At 37.8% G+C, this 18,090-nt stretch overlaps 7 protein-coding genes across 8 annotated transcripts; 2 read left to right on the top strand and 5 right to left on the bottom strand.

The window, feature by feature from the left end:
* Positions 1 to 256: 256 nt before the first annotated feature.
* Positions 257 to 1,812, bottom strand: LOC103833908 (single-stranded DNA-binding protein, mitochondrial). Its single transcript, XM_009109953.3, has 5 exons — positions 1,488 to 1,812; positions 1,086 to 1,294; positions 783 to 883; positions 627 to 686; positions 257 to 532 (listed from the first exon to the last, which is right to left on the bottom strand). The coding sequence occupies exons 1-5, from the start codon at positions 1,692 to 1,694 to the stop codon at positions 516 to 518; spliced, it is 594 nt and encodes a 197-aa protein (XP_009108201.1). The 5' UTR covers positions 1,695 to 1,812; the 3' UTR covers positions 257 to 515.
* A 169-nt stretch (positions 1,813 to 1,981) lies between these two features.
* Positions 1,982 to 4,268, bottom strand: LOC103833907 (high mobility group B protein 13). The gene is given in 8 exon segments (XM_009109952.3): positions 1,982 to 2,257; positions 2,330 to 2,414; positions 2,499 to 2,590; positions 2,693 to 2,863; positions 2,947 to 3,012; positions 3,098 to 3,203; positions 3,289 to 3,701; positions 3,801 to 4,268. Coding segments are annotated over 8 exon segments (1,368 nt in total). The 5' UTR covers positions 4,128 to 4,268; the 3' UTR covers positions 1,982 to 2,149.
* A 161-nt stretch (positions 4,269 to 4,429) lies between these two features.
* On the bottom strand, positions 4,430 to 6,325 carry LOC103833906 (protein trichome birefringence-like 23). Its single transcript, XM_009109951.3, has 3 exons — positions 6,057 to 6,325; positions 5,477 to 5,769; positions 4,430 to 5,407 (listed from the first exon to the last, which is right to left on the bottom strand). Exons 1-3 carry the CDS (start codon positions 6,256 to 6,258, stop codon positions 4,631 to 4,633), a joined length of 1,272 nt encoding a protein of 423 aa, XP_009108199.1. The 5' UTR covers positions 6,259 to 6,325; the 3' UTR covers positions 4,430 to 4,630.
* A 2,408-nt stretch (positions 6,326 to 8,733) lies between these two features.
* On the bottom strand, positions 8,734 to 9,779 carry LOC103833905 (B3 domain-containing protein At2g32645). Its single transcript, XM_018653477.2, has 2 exons — positions 9,387 to 9,779; positions 8,734 to 9,274 (listed from the first exon to the last, which is right to left on the bottom strand). Exons 1-2 carry the CDS (start codon positions 9,439 to 9,441, stop codon positions 8,946 to 8,948), a joined length of 384 nt encoding a protein of 127 aa, XP_018508993.1. The 5' UTR covers positions 9,442 to 9,779; the 3' UTR covers positions 8,734 to 8,945.
* A 306-nt stretch (positions 9,780 to 10,085) lies between these two features.
* Positions 10,086 to 13,663, top strand: LOC103833955. 2 transcript variants are annotated; one of them, XM_033279236.1, is made up of 6 exons: positions 10,086 to 10,158; positions 10,424 to 11,274; positions 11,348 to 12,052; positions 12,303 to 12,643; positions 12,709 to 12,790; positions 12,856 to 13,663. In XM_033279236.1, the coding sequence occupies exons 2-6, from the start codon at positions 10,426 to 10,428 to the stop codon at positions 13,009 to 13,011; spliced, it is 2,133 nt and encodes a 710-aa protein (XP_033135127.1). In that variant the 5' UTR covers positions 10,086 to 10,158; positions 10,424 to 10,425; the 3' UTR covers positions 13,012 to 13,663. The 2 variants fall into 2 exon arrangements, with proteins under 2 accessions (XP_033135127.1, XP_009108250.2); XM_009110002.3 differs by having other exon boundaries at positions 10,116 to 11,274.
* A 556-nt stretch (positions 13,664 to 14,219) lies between these two features.
* LOC117127728 (uncharacterized protein At4g04775-like) lies at positions 14,220 to 14,653 on the top strand. Its single transcript, XM_033278375.1, has 2 exons — positions 14,220 to 14,339; positions 14,429 to 14,653. The coding sequence occupies exons 1-2, from the start codon at positions 14,220 to 14,222 to the stop codon at positions 14,651 to 14,653; spliced, it is 345 nt and encodes a 114-aa protein (XP_033134266.1).
* Positions 14,654 to 14,952: 299 nt separating this feature from the next.
* Positions 14,953 to 17,132, bottom strand: LOC108869314. Its single transcript, XM_033278374.1, has 2 exons — positions 16,119 to 17,132; positions 14,953 to 16,059 (listed from the first exon to the last, which is right to left on the bottom strand). The coding sequence occupies exons 1-2, from the start codon at positions 17,130 to 17,132 to the stop codon at positions 14,953 to 14,955; spliced, it is 2,121 nt and encodes a 706-aa protein (XP_033134265.1).
* Between the last annotated feature and the right edge of the window lie 958 nt (positions 17,133 to 18,090).

The following is an 18,090-nucleotide window of genomic DNA, read 5'->3' as shown; positions in this document are numbered from 1 at the left end:
CAATTTGGAAGCTTAACACCCATCTAAGGTGAAAACATTTTGGCTACTGAGTAGCTCATAACGGTCTTTTCAACTGCATATGCATCTAGTAGAAGATTTTGTAAGAACCCAACGGTGTCATATATATTCATATCATCGAAACCAATTACGAATTCATGTTTAATACGTCACTTGGAAAGAAATACGACTCCTTTACCCTTTCAATGGTTAAAAATATGGAAAATGAGGAATAGTCTTTTTGTATGAGAACAAAAAAAGTCTTCATCAAATTTGTAATTTAGCAGGCTAAATTACTGATGGGCAGTAGTACAGCTATGATAAAAACCAGCCAGACAAAATGTGTTTGGTGACGAGCAGCTTATACTAAGGAACAGACGCAGAACTAGCTTAGTTTTGATCGACAATTACATAAATGGCCTTGATATTCATAAGAAAAAACTCAGAGCTCTCTCACAATGGACAGCCAAAACGTTGAATCAGTGTGTCCTCCGGCCACAGGGATATTCTTGCTCCGACTAAATCAATCCTTCTTCTGCCAAATGGAGTAGGAATATTTAACAACAAGAAGACATCTTTCTTTCATTTTTAATTGGAATATTTAGCAGAACAAAATATGATAAACTTACTTAGCTCATCGAAGGAGATCTTGCTAATGCTTTCCCCGTATTTGATCAGCCGAATCTTGCCTACAAAAGAAATCCTAAGTCAGCCAGCAAGAAACAGATAAAAGAATCGATGATGATCAGGATCAACAACATGAACATAAACATAAACATAGATACCATCACGACGAATGCAAATCTCAGGGATACTCTTCACTTCACTGCTGATGCTGTCATTATACACTCTAGTCTCAATATCACCTTCGACATAAACCGACGAGCTGTAACAAAGCACACCAGCAAGCAACTTCACTTCCAGTTCATCAACTGATAACATAATATATAAATCTAGCGAATAGAGAAGACAGGGAAAGAGATTGTGAAAGTGTAACATGTTATAAACTGGCCTTTGTACATAGCTAGCAAAGTGGTAATTGTTGTTGATTACTCGATACAAATCCTAGTTTGAACATACTAGCTTACTTTTTAGCGAGCTTTTGGACAGCGTAAGAGCCAAGCACTTCGTTGTGGACAGCGATTCTATGCCACTGAGCAGGTTTAGGCTGGTTAGTTGCTCCCATAAGCCTCTGATCAAACATGCCCCCTGTTCCAACAGTGAAGATGGTTACTGTCCGCCCGTTCCTCAAGATCTTCTGTAACGGTGCTTGACCTACCTTCCCACAAATGATGGCCTGTGCGAGCAAATCATAAGACATCAACAACAAGATAACTCAGGTCATGAATGATGAAGATTTGAGCATCAACTTGTACGGATTGAAATAGAGTAAGGAGTCTTTCCTTTTCAATAGGGTTTTGGCAGCAAGAAGCAATTTAGAGATCAATCTTGAGCAAGCAAGGAATAGATTAAAGATCAAGTTTATTTACCCGGTGGACACCGCGAAAGCCCCAACCTTTACGGGGATCAACACCCTGAGGCTGAAGCTCGGGTCTTTCTGAGATGGTTTCTTCAAAATCTTCTTCCAGCCCTTCCTCGTCGATGGGACCAGTCGAGAACCAAGACCTCCCATGAAGCAGAAGAAGAGGAGGAGAGGATCTCAGAAGCTTGGAAACTCGGATAGCGAGTGAGTTCATCTTCTCAGAAATAAATGCGCTGTCTTCCTTCCTTTAAACCCTGACTTAAGCGTTTTAGGGTTTGGATGAATCACACAAAAATTTGGTATCCATTTCGGAGGTAGACGACGACTGACAACCTAATTTTCTCTGATGTTACCAAATTACCCTCAATATCGACTGTTTGCCACGTCGGTAATTCCACTTTTTTTAAAAAAAATCCAGCTTTGGTTTAACTTATTCAGTAATTCCGTAACCAATATCCAATTTCTGGTTTAAAGTAAATTGGGATTTTGGTACAGGTGTGAGTTAATGAGTTCAAACACAAATTGAGAGAAAGTTTTAAATATGAGAGAAGAAACAACCAATAAGAAAATCTTGAAAAAGCAGATAATCATTTTGCATAAGAGATAAAGCAAACTTGAACATTTTTCCCATTTCTCAACTACTGAGTTAGTAGTAGTAGTATTCATCTACTACGCAGCAGCCTTGGTCTTGTTGTACTCTTCCACTTCTTTCTTGTACGCTTCCATTAACTCTCCAGCTTTTCCGTTATACATTTGCCTTTCTTCTTCCCCCAGTTCCTACACCAAATTAACCTCACAATTAAATTATCATAAAATTACTCTACACTCATCAGGTTTAGTATTATATACCTTCCATTTCAATGAAATGTGGGCTGTAAGAGTTGAATTGTTAATCCCAGGATGCTCCTCTGCCAAACTCTTTCTTGCATCTTTGCTGTAACACACATTGTTTTTAAAACAGTTAGAAAAATAACATTATGAGATCTGATTGTTTGTGTTGTTTGTATGGTTTTAGTACCAGAAGAGAAAGAATGAAGAAGCAGGCTTCTTTGGTTTGTTAGGATCAACATCCTCGTTCTTCTTCTTGTTCTTCGTTGTTTCTTTCTTCTTCTGCAATCGACATGGGTTAGTGACTGACTTAACACATAATCTCTTTTCTTACTTACAGTACAGCTAAAAGGCAGGACATGCGAGTTGAAGTTAGTAAGTAACCTTTATGATGTGGTCAGCTTTCTCCTTCTTCTTGAGAAGTTGGAGAGCTTCTTGTTTGTGGAGTTTCATGAGTTCCTCTTCTTCTTTCTTCTGGCTCATCGCTTCTTCTTCCTTTGTCCTCTTATATCCTTCCATCTCTTCCAGGTATATCTCCTTGTTCTTCTTTGCCATCTGTTACAAAAAGAAGTTACATAATCCGTTAGAATCTTTTACATTTTGACACAACAATGGCTACTGATGTGGTGGTTCCAGACCTTATCGTAGGGAGCCTTTTGTTCCTCAGACAAGTTCTTCTACTCCTCTCCCGTTAACTTTGCAACCTATCCATTCATAGTTACACACAACTTAGCTTCAACAGTTTCAAATGACAATTAAGCACAGAGGATTGTGAATTTATTAACTTACCTCTATAACGCTCTTGTTATCTTCTCGTAAAACAGGCCTCCTCTCATTTGCATAGATCAAGTAAGCAGAGATGGGTTGCTTAGGCTTCAGAGGATCCTTTACCTTCCTACAAAAACGAGAAAAAAAAAATCATTCAATTTTGTTTGCCTTCATTATCATCAAATCACTTAAAAGAGTAAACTGGTTCTTACTTTGTCTTCTTATTGTTATCCTCCTGTTCAGCTTCTTGAACAAAGTGGAGATACTGATCAAGCAGCTCCATAGCAGTCTTCTGCTTGTGCTCATCTTCCAGAAGCTTCATGGCTTCTCGCTCTCGCTTCTCCTTTGTGATAACCTGGAGATAAGCTTCCTTATCAGCCTTATACTTCTCCTCGTAAGGCTTCTTCTCTTCCACACTCAGAGTCTTCCACTTAGCACCGAGAATGTTGGAAGTCTCCTTGAAGTCCGAATCTGGGTTCTCCTTCTTGACTTCGTTCCAATTATCCTTGCACCACAATATGTATGGCGTGGAAGGTCTCTTCGTCTCAGGACAATCCTTCTTCTTCTTCTTCTTCCCCTTCTTGTCGTCTTCAGTTTGTGCCAAAGATTGACAGAAAGCTAAAGTCTGTAACAGAGACAGAGTGTCGCAAAGTCATTAAACAGAAACAAGCATATTATGATTGTAGTAAACCAAATATCAATCTAGACTTGCTTAAATGGTTACCATGTTAGGCTTGAACTCCTTCATCTTTTGAAGCTTCTTCAGCTCCACCTTCAGCTTCTCCTGTTCCACGTCTCTCGTTTCGAGTTCCTCCTCCTTCTTCCTCAGGATCTCGTCCTTCTCCTTCAGCAGATCCTCTGTTTTCTCTTTCTCGATCTTCATCTTCTCCAACATCGCCTGCATCTCCATCAGGTCTTTCTCGTATGACTTCGTTTCTTTCCCCTTCGCTGGGGATAACAACGGTGACTCCACCATCTCATTCTTCTGCTTCAACGCTTTTCTGCTGTTTCTCGATTTCTTAGCAGGAGCAGGATCTGCGACTGTAGCCATTGAGAGAAGTGATTAAGACAAGAGCGGTTGAGAGAGAAATGGAGGCTTTGAGATTTAGGGTTTAGTGAGTTAAGAATAGTAGTCTATGTTGGGCGTTATATAGGAGGATAAGCAACGGTCAAATTTTCGAAATTCAAATTGATTTTTCCTCGATTTAATACTCTCCGAGGCTGATGCAGATTTTATTTCTTACCTTTATGACTTTTGACCGTTTTGACTTTCCCTCTAAACCAACTTACTTAACCGGTTTTAAACACTTTCTTGTTTTGTTTTGTTTGAACAACGATTTTAAACACCCAAGATTGTATTAATTTTCATATTCACTCGAAATCTCTTACTTTTGCATATATAACAGAAAACCCACGAAAAAATATCACTTTACAAAAATCGATCCATAATAATAACTATCATGAACCAAACTGGGTTTTATAATTCTTCAATGAGCTCTATCCAACTTCTTCAACTTTATCAATTTACACGAAGACCAAACCGGTGTTTTTGATTCAGCCATTCACTATGATCTCCAATATAACATCGTTCAAGTAATCAATCGGACCAGGCAAGCACCAATGCAGACAATCGTTCTGTACCTTTGCGTTCTTGTCCTTATCAAACGGCCTGAACTCTCTATACGGACCCGGGTGCCCATCGGGTCGGGTCAGCAACATTCCGGCAAAGTCCAGAAGCTTAAAATGCCCAGCCTCCTGACCCATCTCTGTATTTACCCTCTCGAACTGACTAATCTCTACATCTCTCAATATCTTGTTCAAAACTTTCATCTCGACCTCATCCTCGTTCACCGGTTCTGTTTTCTTACAGGTCCCTCCGTTATGCCATTCACCGTTTTCAAAGTGATCAGGTATCGAAGTCCGGAAAAAGATCATGCCTTTAGTGTTGGATCTTGCGATGAAGTCCATCACATGGCGCAAGGACGTGTTGTAAGCATAGTCGAATCCTAAGTCCGTTATGTTGGAACTTTGCGGGCAGCCATGGCAGCCAACAAGAGTAGCATTCTCGTGGTAGACCGCGGTTTTCAAGAACCATTCCCCGGAAGAGATGATGGCAAAGTCAATGCTGGGAAACAGATCAGTCCATGTGTTGTCGAGTATATCAAGGTGAAGCTGGACTGCAGCAGATGAGACACCACTTGAGTCTTCAAAAATGGCTGCTTTAACAAGAAACGGTGACCAGATGTTGGAGATTGTCAGATTATGTAGAGGAAAAAGCCAACGCTTTGATCTGTACTCCTCGTCGTGGTACACTTCAACCGGTTTTTCAACCTGAAAAACAAAAACACTTATCACTTGAAAAGTCTACAAAGAGAAAGGATTAAAAGCTGCAGTGCTTACAGTGGAGAGCATGCAAAGCAAAGACTCGACATGGTTACGCGAAATGGAGTCACCAATGAAAGCCCAAGACTTGTTCCTCATAAGCTGCAGAAACCTAAGAGCGTCGAAGCGGGGCAGGGAGCAGTCGTTAGGCTTCCATTTCCAGTAGAGAAAACCGGAGTCAGGACGGCCATTGGTAATGCAATTCTGGTGACTATCAACGACGACACCACATGAGCCATTGGTATAGATTGGTCCTAAAGGGTCTCTGATCCATTTCCCCGTGAAGAGATCACACTTCTCCACCTCAATATCTAATACAAACAAAAACAGATTCTTAATCATCATCACCACAAGTATTCAACACTTTTACAAAAAAAAAAAAAAAAACCATGAACACACACCTGAGGAGATGAAATTATGGGAATAGATTCAAACAAACGAATAAAGAACCATAACAACTGAACAAGCTTGAGCTAAATGATCAAATACTAATTGAACTAATCTCTCTAAATCCCTAGATCTCAGAAACAAAGAAGCTTAACGAATGTGACTGCTACGAGATTGTAGTGTGGTTGATAAATGAAGATGATGATCATACCGATGGGGAGGAGATCCTCGTTCTCCGATATGATAACCGAAGGAGGAGAGATCTGAGGATCGGAGATTTCGTTCACCGACACTTGGCCGAAGCGGACGGCGTAGAAGCGGAAGGCGAGACCGGTTATGAAAACGGCAGCGAGGACCTTGACGAGGAAGACGTTTTGGTGAAGAGTAGAGATTGATTCCCATTTTAGCTTCATCTTCTTCCTCCTTTCGCTTGGAATGTGAAAGAAGTTGTGTGATATATGGTAACTGGTGTTGACTCCGTGGATAAATAATAAAATCCAAAAAAGAATAATGAGAATTTAATGCTTGTGGGGGTAATGCAATTAATACTTGAATATGATAATTAAGGGAAAATAATAAAAGCACTAATAAGGAATAGTATCATTCACTGATTGTGCAAGTGTATGCTCGACGTTACAAACTCCATGATGGGGAAACAGTACATGGCCGGCTCAATATAATTAGGGGCCCTTGGGCAATTTCTTTTTTAAGCTACAATTATCAATTTTATTTTCTAAAAAATATTATTTTGATATCAAACATTTAGAATTATGATTAAACTAACCAACTGTTTTGTTTCAAAAATATTTTATATTACTATGTTTATAATACTATCTAAATTTAAACTAAAATTATATTTAATTCATACATATAAAAAAAAATATTACGGTGGAATGGGCCATGTGACGCAGTGATTGCTAAATTAAGCCGGCTCTAAACATTACATGAATATTTTGAGCTTAAAAGGCTTAAGGCGTGATATAATCGACTTTACTGATTGTGAAATAAGTCTTTTGATAATTGATACATTTGAAGTAACACTAAAAATTAGAATTTATTAAAAAAAAATTAAAATTTAAAATTATAATTAAACTATGTTATTTAGTTGGACAAACATCTTGAATAGCCTCTTTTTAGTTTTTGTTTTCCAAATTAGTCTCTGAAAATCAGAGTGATTAAATAAGATTTTATTAAAGATATAAATGATAATTATATATTTATTTATAATTTTATTTAATTAATTATTATATATATAAAATCAATAAGTATTAAAAATTCGAAAAGTAAAAAAATAAAAAAATGGCTTTTTCAAAAATATTTCCTTTTCAAAGAAAATGAGAAGCAGTTTAAAAAAATAGGAATACTTTCTTCAATGTATGATATATTCCTAAATCTGTAAATTTTTGCAGTAACCATAATCAAAGCCCATTATTTTTTATTTTTAATATAAGCCTATAACTAAATCTGTAAAATTTTATAAGAAATTTATTGCTTTGTAAGGACGTTAAAGTTATATGAGTCTAATATAAAGATTGCTGGGCACAATTGTTTGTAATTATCACCCGTCTGTGGAGATGATAAGCTACAAAGACGTTTGTACTGGTCAAGATTCCGGGGTACGTACAAAAGCATCTGCCTCTTTATGAGGAAACTGCGGGGTGCAAACATATGTACTATCAACACATTTTTTTGTACAGTTTTATCAGCTAATTTAAGCTAAACTTCTATGATTAGAGTTATATATCTGAGCCAGAGGTTTGCGTGTCTAGCATCACGTAACCTCTGAGCAACTTCCTTTTTCTCATTCCATTTTCTTCCTCTTGCATTTTTTTTTTGTTTTGAACACCCCTTTTGCATTTTCATTGTAGGGAATTAACAGAACTTTTTTATTAATGATGTCTACTTCTTTAATGAATACGGCTTATCCCAGTGTCGTAAAAGACCAAACTATTTGAACTTTTTATATAAACTTTAAAATATGGATGATTCAATCAAAATCATAAACGGTTTGTTAGTTTATCGTTAATGACTGATTGATGATATAGATAACAAGTGGAATATTGAGCAGCCTTAAGAAAGCTGTGAAGCAATGGCATATAATTTAAGTTTATGTGTTTGGTTTTCAAGCTATACATACGCATATACACTTGATAGAATCAGCCCTTGATTCAGATTTTGAGCTGGTTGGTTAAGACTGCCGTATTCAACCAGCAAAAGAGCTCTTGGCGAGACAAAAGTGAAACACTTTTGAGAAAAAGTTCTAGATTGCGATGTTGAAACTCTGAGACAGTTCATTGATTCGGAGTATTTTTTTTCTTTTTGTTATTGAAAATGGTGGTACCTATAGAAGCTACAGAAGAGATTCAGATTACTACACACAGGGCCGGCTTAGATAGGGAGGGGAATCCGAGCCCAATTTGTTGTCTCTCTATTTCTTAATAGATAAGAGCCCGGTTTTTTTTTTTAAAAAATACATGTATATCTTTATATTAAAAACAAAAAGGGGTCCAAATTTTTTTATATGAAGGTATTTTTTTATTTCCATATATTTATTTTTAAAAATACTAAAAGACGATTGTCTACAAAAAAGAAGCTTTACAGGTTCGACAAGGCCAGGGTACATATACGGTAAATTAGTAGTGTATAATTGCCAAATCAACATCTGCACTGGTGACAGTTCTGTCTCTGGACTATATAACTGCACTACTAAGTGTTGTAGACATATACATCTAATTCTATGCTTTTGTAAGATGGTTGTTTGATTCATCTCATTCTTTTTTGGTTCCTGCAATCAGCGGACAGAAGAAGAGATGGAAATCGCCTGGAAAATGTTGCATTGTTTGCAAAGTAAATATATTGGCATTATCAAATGTTCTTATTGAGTTTAATGCTTTTAAAATAATCTCGTTTTGATTCATTTGAGATTTGATACTCAGTCTACTACAGAAGATGATATCACTGAACCAAAACAGGAAAAAAAACAAACTTCTCTACTATCAAGAGAAAAAAATAACTGCACTGCAAAATTATATTATCTGGAAAGATAAATGCTTCTAACGTGAGACCATAGGCTATGAAATAAACAGAGTAGTATCAAGCATCACCAAGAAGAGAGGCAGGAATTAGAGCCGCCGTGACCAGAATCGCTGGAGTTTCTAGGAGGGACGAGAGCAAAGCAGAGGTTACCTCCTCGGGATCGAAAAGACCAGACATGATAGATGTCGCCGACCTTAAACGTGTTGGTGGAGACAACTTGGTTCCAACCATCAACGAAGACGTAGTTCCACCTTCCACCCATCTTCCACTTCCTTAGATCAACCACATGCTTCTTTAAGAGAGGATCCACCAGAACAACACTCAGTCCTTCCGTACGATCCTTGAGTACCGACTGTTTGTATATGACTCTGCTCTCCTCCTCCGACAGAAAGTCTGAAGTAACCAAACAATATATCAATTAACAGATCATACATCAAACCAATCTATCAGTTAGCGAACCAATGTATCAGCTAACAAATAAAGTATCCGCAACAAACCATGTTACCTGGTAAGCATAGTTTCCTAGTAAACAAGATATGCACTAACATTTTATATAACATCTAAGTTAAAAATTAGAACGAGATGTACATTCCCTACTTGCTGAGACCCTAAAATTAATCACAATCCCTAACCCCCAAAAGCCTAATAGATATATTCATAGATTGGGTATGCTGGCAAGGAAGGGATGAGGAAGAGGAGGACATCGGTGGTGGTTAGTGCCAAAACACTGATGTCAATGAAATAAAAGAAAGTGAGATTTGTGCCATAAAAATCTAAAATGAAGATTAGATGAGGATGAAAAAAGAAATTGGAACATGAAAAAAAGAGAATGAAGAGATGAAGAAAGAGAATGAGGATGACGAAAGAAGATGAAACATGAAGAAATAGAATGGAGAGATGAAGAAAGAAAATAGTGATAAAAGAAAGGGATTTTTGCCGATAAGGAACAAAAAAAGCATATCTTTGTCCCCTTACAATAAAAAACCCAAACTTTGTCCCTTTAGAACAAAAAAAAATGAAAAACCTGTTTTGTCCTTTTTAATAAAATAGGTTAATAGTAAGAAGTAAAAAACAAACGGATTCAGTGAAAAATTGCTTCACTTTCTTTGTCTCCGACTCCCGTTTCATAAGGAACAAAAGGCGATTCCGCCGTCGACTCTCTCTTTATTTTATCCGTTCAAGTTCGTCGGAGACGTTGATATCGTCGTCACATCTCTCCTTCGTCCTCCTTCTGTCGTCTTTACTCTTTTTGAATCATCGATTACAGAGAATTGAAGGTTAGGGTTTGGAAATCCCCTTTCTGATTTTTTTCCGTTTTTGTTTACGTGCATGTAGTATAAAGAGCATGAATTGTTTAAAAATACAAATCGAATCGCATTTTGATTTTCGTTTGTGGGTTGAGTTGATTGTGAGGTCATCGTAGTTCTTGTTCTATACGATTCTGAGTTATATTTTGTTTGGTATTGAATTTGCTTTGTGTTTTGAATTCGTAATGGACTTAAAAGGCTAATGAGTTGATGTTTTTGATTTCATGTTTTATAGGAATGGATTACCAGTTTCCAAAACGCTTTATTGAAGAAGGAGCTGAGACCAAGATTGATAAGATTAACAACACCTGTAGGCGCACGATTCTGGGGACGCTGAAGGTGGTTCTCAGGGATGAGTATCAAGAAGTTTTGAAAGACCCTGTCTTCGGTCCGATTCTGGCAATCGTAGAGAACAAGCTTATTTACTCAGGAAAGGTTATTCACAGTTTCATATGCAAGCAGCTCAAGGTTTCCAAGCTTCACGAGTTGTGGTTTCTATTTGCAAAGAGGCCTCTCAGGTTTTCTATGCAAGAGTTTTATGCTGTGACTGGATTGAAGTTCAAAGAAGAACCCGACGTAGACTTCAATAACTGGAAGAGTGATAAGGGGTTCTGGAGCACGGTGCTGAAGGAAAATAAGAAGATCAACTTATTGGTTATAAGGGATGAGCTCCTTAAAGTCTGTAAGGAGTGGACGTATGTGGACAGGGTGCGACTAGTGTATCTGTGTATAATACATGGATTCGTCATTGCGAAGGATTTGAGAGTGTTTATCCCTCACGAGTTCATCCGTTTGGTGATGGATTTTGAGAAAATGAGGATGTATCCTTGGGGTCTTCGCGCCTATGATGAGCTGCTTGCATCAATATTCAAAGCAAGGGAAGATGTGCATCTGAAGAACAGCTATGTATTGGATGGATTCTCATATGCGTTTCAGATATGGATTATGGAGGCAATCCCAGACATCGGTTCTATGGTGGGTAAAAAGATCAAAAACAACTTGACGAAAGTGAGATGTAGGAATTGGAAAGGAAGTGGAAAAGTATCATATCAAGATATCACCAGCCTAGAGTCCAACTTTGATAAGGTAGTTATCTTTCTTATATTAAAGTTGAGTTCAATAATCGAACAACTGAAGCTTATTGTTTCATTTTTTTCAGGGAGAGCTGTTCCCGTTTATATCATCTACTGGGAGCTTGGATGCAACTGATAATGCTGAGTTCTTTAGGGAAGATGAGAAGAATGACGAAAGAGTCAATCGCATTGTTGCTCTGATCAGTGCCAAACAAGACTGGAAGCAATTCACTTGGGAAGTTGAGACTCTGCCTCCAAATATGGAGTTATCTGACGCAGAAGAGGATGTCGAAGTTGAAAATGTCACAGAAACACCTGTGGAGGAACCGGCTGTTGTTGAAGAGGAACCAGCTGTTGTTACAAAAAGGGGGAAGCGTAAGCTAATTGATCCTGGTGTCGAGTCTCGAAAGAAACAACTTCTTTGTCAAAGAGCGGCTGAACATAACAGTGTTGTCTCCGGTGATATGAAGACCTTCATTGAAGGTTTGTTCAACTCTTCTTTCAATTCTTTTAAGGAGCTGCTGCAGAAGGACATACAAGAGCGTTTTGACAAGGTCGACAATGAGATGGCTCAACTGAAGGCAACAGTGTCGCAGATTACGGGTCCTTCAGTTGCAGTGGGACGAGACATAGCATCTGAGATTCTCTGTCCTTCTGCAACACTTGGGAAAGAGCAAGAGAAATCATCACAGAGTCCGGGTCCTTCAGGAGCAAAGGGAAAAGGCAAAGGCAAGGCATCTGTGAGTGTTGATCCTCCTCCGCTTCGTCGTAGCCCTCGGCCAGTAAGAAAGGTAACCAAAACATGAAGCTTTGAATTATGTAGGACGAAACATCTTCCGTTGTAAGTGTTTATGTGGTTTGACTATTTTGTAATGTCCTTGTATTGTGCTATGTTGCATATCGGCTTGTAATGTATCTTTTTGTTTGCTATGAAGTGAACTGATAACTATGACATGTTAGCTTGGCTATTTTGTAATGTAATTTTGTGAATATGTTGACTCTATTTCCTATTAATGTTGTTATGCTTCGCTTTATTTACAGGAAGTTAAAACTGATGACGATGACATGTTTGATTTTTTGAAGAATTTGTCACAATCATCGACCTATGTAGATAAGGGGACACAAGAATTTTTACAAGACGCCGTGGGAAACCTTTCTCAAGCATCACATGTTAAAGGCTTTGATCCCTCACAAAAAATCAAGGACGACGAACCAGCAGAATGGGTTACTCCACTGTCTTCATTTAAGCCTCCGAATTGGAAACCACCTACTCTAAAAGATGAGGAATTACTTGAGGACCGGGTGCATGACATTGATCACTCACTAGTGTTTGTCCCTGAGGATGGATGGGCCAAAATAATTGAGTGGTCCTCAACTTCCAAGTAAGTTTATATTGTTTCTCAAAACGTTAGAATAGTATCATTTTTAACTGAATTTTGCATTGCAGTGAACTGAAAATTGGACCTTCTATGTTAACAAGTGTGTTAGCAGCACGCGTCATGGGACCTACAGAGTGGCTTTTGAATCACGTAAGTCTAAATGTGTTCCTTGATATTTTCAGTACATGAGTTACAATCTATTATAAAACTTTCAGGAAATTGATGCTATGATGTACTTATTCACTGAGAGGACTACTTTGCGACGATGGGAACCAACAAAAGTAGCATTCATGAGCTGCATGTTCAGTAATCAAATGAAGACCTCTTTCGATGAGTTTCAGGAAGGACAAGAAGAAATTCAAAGTATCTGAATTGCTTCACCGGTACGGCATTGGTGAACTTCCACCACACGGACGAACAGGACTGACGTGGGATCTTGACGTCACACGCATGTATGTGCCTCTAAATGTCGGTAAACACTGGATCTCTATGTGTGTCAACTTTGTTTCTCGGTCGATAGAGGTCTTTGACTGTGAGGGATTGAAATACAACAAGGAAGTAGAGCCATTTGCCATTCTCATCCCTAGGATTGTCAAATCTGTTCACTCATCAAAGAATCGGCAGCAACTCAAGGTCAAGCAATATACTGTCAGTTACGCCCCAATGCCCTACTTATTAAACAAGAGTAGCAGTGATTGTGGAGTGTATGCCTTGAAGCACATTGAATGTCATCTTCTAGGCTTGGATTTCGCCCTGGTGAATGACAACAACATTCGAGAAGCGCGCCAAAAGATTGTTTACGACCTATGGGAAGCTGCCAATGATCCTGAGCTTATTTTGAGAATGGCACAATACACTCCTCCAAAGACGATCACAAATCCTCTAGTGGAACTTGATTGAAGTTCTTTCGTTTATTACTTGTTAAGGAAATAGGTTGTTATTGGCTCTCTTATTTGACTCTTGAATTTGATTCTTGTAGTTACTCTTTAGTTTTTACTTTATTTGAAACATTTAGTTGTTCGATTTATGTGTTGTGACAATGCTTATTAACCCCTAAATATTCCCTAAATGAGTGGTATGCGAAGACAATCCTTATCAACCACTAAATATTTCCTATTTGACACTAAAGTAAGACAATTCATTTGAAACCTTATTTATGCTCTAAATGCCACTAAAGAATGACAATTCTTATCAACCCCTAAATATTCCCTATTTGACATTAAAGTAAGACAAACCATTTCAACCCCTATCTATGCCCTAAACGCCACTAAAGAATGACAAACATTATTCAACCCCTATGTATACCCTAAATGCTACTGAAGTATGACAAACGATCTCAACCCATTGAATCCACATAAACCTTTTAAATCAGAAAAAGATCTTACTAATCAAGACAAATCTTAATAATCAAAACACATACAACTTTACCCTAACTTCCAACCCGAGAGGAAGATTGTTTGACCTAAAAAAAATCTTATATAAGACCATCAAATGGCCTGAAATCCTATATATTCCATCGTTTGTTTCTCCTACATCTCGAAAAAAACATCTCGTTCCTCCTCAACAAAGAATGACGAACATGAATCACAATGAAGGGATCCCTTCCAGATGCTGGTGTGGGAAGGGGATTGTCACATATGTTTCAAAAACAGAAGAGAACCCATATCGACGGTTCTTCAGATGCGAGATTGGGATACAGGTAAATCTGTAATTACTTATTCATCATTATTCAATATGATCAGAGAATGAACATATGTGAGATTGACTTGTTTTTGTGTTTTCAAACAGAGAAAGAACGAAATCCATCTTTTTAAGTGGGTAGACGAGGCTCTGTTAGATGAGATTCAGAGGATGGATGAGCATCAAACGAGAATTGGCGAGGAAATTGAAGATCTGAGAAGTTCCATGAAGAAGACAGTTGAGGAGGAAGTTATGAAACATAAGAATTCGATTGATGTAGGTTGTTTAGGATCCATTCTCACTATTTTATGTCTCTGGTCCAAACGTGATTGATAATGTAATGGTTCTCTGTTTAATGTTAAAATAAAACTTCTATAGAATTCTAATGTTTAGACCTAAACGATTTCCAGTTGGATCATTTGACATGAACAAACTGAAACATAACTTCCAATCATCATCTGAAGAAGAAAACACATAGTCTATTAGATCTAAAATTCAACATGAAAATTCTGAAACATAACTTGCATAAAACATGAAGAACACATAGTCTCTCAATCATAACTTGCATAAAACGAAATAAAAAGAAAAACATAGTCTCTGAAACATAACTTGCATTGAACAAATTGAGAATCTTATATTGCTAAATCACATGTTCTCCTGTTGTGACCTTCAATCCCACATCGACTGCATTTCCGAACTGTAGAGCGTTGAGTTCCTTGTGACGAACGGATCTTATCTTCGGCTGTCTCGTATCTGCGTTTCTTTCTCCTACCCGCAGCTCGTCTACTCTCTGGAGGAAGCATTTTTGACTTCTCCACATGAGATGGGAGTTTCCATGCATCTTCAGGGACGCTAATAGGATTTATGCTTTCTTCATAAGCCGAGCGCCATGAGGCAGTAGTGTACATGTCGTCTGTGAGTGTGTGTGGTCTTATTCCAACACTGAAGCCTGCTTTTATGGCGTGCCTGCATGGGATTTTCATCAGATCGAATTTCCCACATGAACACGTGCGTCTGACCAAGTCTACCGAGCAGTCGAAAGTGTCACCTTGAACTAAAAACCTATGATCGCTAACGGGAAACACCTTAAATGTCTTACCCTTCTCAATCCTTCTGTCAATCTTCTTCTCCACAGCAATGGTTAGTGGCTTCGAATGCTTAGAACTTAAAGTTCTACGTTTAAAAAACCATCGAGTCATCATTTCCCTAATGCTGTCCAACAAAGGTATCACTGGAAACTCTCTAGGCGTACGCAAAGCTGCATTTATCGACTCCGCAGGGTTAGTAGTCCTAATATCATATCTGTAACCCGGAAACTGACAACGAGCCCACTTCCTCACATCGGCATCTATGAGATACTGTCCAATTTCAGGACTAATAGCGAAAATAGCAGTGAAGACCTTACGAAAATCAGCAGCTCGATAAGCTTTAGAAGCCTTAGCAACCAAACCAGCCACACCTTTCCCGCTGAAATATGTTACAACATTATTCAGCAAGTGGTGAATGCAAATTCCATGATGAGCTTGCGGGTACACTCTCGCAATAGCTTTAGCAATTGAGGAATTCCTATCAGACACAAAAGCTAAACTATGGTCGTCAGCAATGACCATATTAAGTTGTCTCATAAACCAGTTCCACGCGAGGTCATTCTCTGAGTCGACAACTCCAAAGGCAATAGGATATAAACTCGAGTTTCCATCTAATGCTGTAGCAACTAGTAATACTCCTTTGTATTTGCTCTTCAAAAAAGTCCATCCACCACAATAACTTTTCTAATTGCAGCATAGAAACCGCGAACACTCTGACCAAACGAGATGAAGAGGTATTTGAATCTCCCTTTTGTATCCCTTTCATAAAATGTGTGTGACCCTGGATTAGCTTCCTTCATCATATGCAAGTATTTAGGAATTTTTTCATAACCTTTCTCCGGAATACCTTTAACTGCGTTGATTGCATATTCACGTGCATCCCACGCCAAAGAATAGGATATCTCAACTCCATATACCATACGCATATACTGGATTATATCATCCGATCTCGGTCCTTCTTTAGCAGTTTCATACTTATGCATGATCAGAGTACCCACTGTTTTTGCTGAAACTGTCCTAACAGAACCCTTCCTATTGGAGGCAGCACATGAATGATCAGGTACATACTTTTTGATGATAAAATACGATGAGCCTGTTAAACCCTCTGCACGAACACGCCATGTGCAGTCATCATCTGAGCAACGAATGTACCATACTTTTTTATCCGATCTGACAACCACGTAGTCGAAATTATTTTTCATTGCACATATTTCGAATGCTGCCTTCAAAAGTGTTTTGGAAGTAAAAGATTGACCCTTCTTCACAACATCCACCAAAGAAAAGCGAACACCATCTTCATTGATCTTTTCTTTGTCACACTTTTTGTCATCTTCACTGTCAGGTACCTCAACATCTTGTTCTGAATCCATATCACTTGAATCGTCAGACTCCATAAGCGCTTCCTCTCTGTTAGGCGACTCACTACCTTCTTCCGCTATGTTAGAGGCTTGAGTACTCACACACAACTGCGTCGAAGCTTTGTTCTTTACATATGTAAGAAAATTTCGAACTTGTCTTTCACTGGTGATGATAACAGGGGGTGAGTAGATGCTATTGATCAAATCGGAAGGTAAATAACTCAGCTCTATATTGACCATGTTTACATCAATTCCAAAGTCTTCACACACCATAGCCTTTAGGTTTTCAAAGCTTGAACTTGTGTCCAAAGTAAGTAACCTGCCTCCTTTTTCTTCATCAACAAGAAATCCCCATCCATTGTTCATCGACGATTTCCACAAACCACATGAAGCATATATGTTAATCTTCATATTTTAGAATGACAAAAGTTTGAAAGAACTAAAAAATGAAGAAAACTTCCACGTTGAATTTCAGAAATCGTGGTATGTTGAACAAGAAAACAAGATTTTAGGAAAGACAATTAAAAAAGGAAATTCAAAACATTTAAAAGATTTTCTGAATATTTCCTAACCGTTTTTGGCTAGATTTCCGGATTTTGTAATTTTATTAGGTAGAATTTGCATTCTATCTATTTAGAAATTAGAAGACCTGGTAGAATATTGTATACCACTGGTGTAGACAAAAATACAATCCGAATAATGCATTTCCTACCTTAGTAGGTTAATTAGTTTTTGTAGCGCATCAAATCTACCAGTTACGTAGAGCATAGAGGGAATGAGGAATTTATATTCTTCTCCAGTAGTTGTTTATGTTTTCGGTGTATTGTGCATGCTACGACTAGTAGATCACTATGTCTTTGTTAGATTATATATTCTAAACCTCCGTAGATGGTAGATCTGATTTTCTAACCCCTTTACCCCATTTTTGAAATTATTATTCAAACATTTTTTGAATCCAAATTTATTTTTCTTATATGCAGTTGTTTATCTACATCTAATATACAATTTTTTCAGAATTTTTTGCCTTCTAAAAAAATTAATATGAATTTTTATATACAAAAAGGGTAGTGAATGTCCAAAAGTGACAAAAGTTTATTTTGTTCTAAAGGGACAATACCTTAGTTTACTTGTTCTATTTTCCCAATTTTCCCAAAGAAAGGTAGAGGCAAAATAAGAAATGAAGATAAAATGTTATATAGTGATTTGGGATTTTGAAACGCGTGAGTATTTTTCTAATTTTGAAATTTTTGATGTATATATAACTAATTATTTCTTAACAAAATCACATGGTGCATTTAATAATTTTTTCGCCCTTGTGAATGAT

The sequence above is a fragment of the Brassica rapa genome, chromosome A09 (genome assembly GCF_000309985.2).
Source record: "Brassica rapa cultivar Chiifu-401-42 chromosome A09, CAAS_Brap_v3.01, whole genome shotgun sequence".
Classification (NCBI taxonomy): domain Eukaryota; kingdom Viridiplantae; phylum Streptophyta; class Magnoliopsida; order Brassicales; family Brassicaceae; genus Brassica; species Brassica rapa.
The sequence above is the reverse complement of the archived record's forward strand: the minus strand, read 5'-3'. Positions and strand labels throughout refer to the sequence as shown.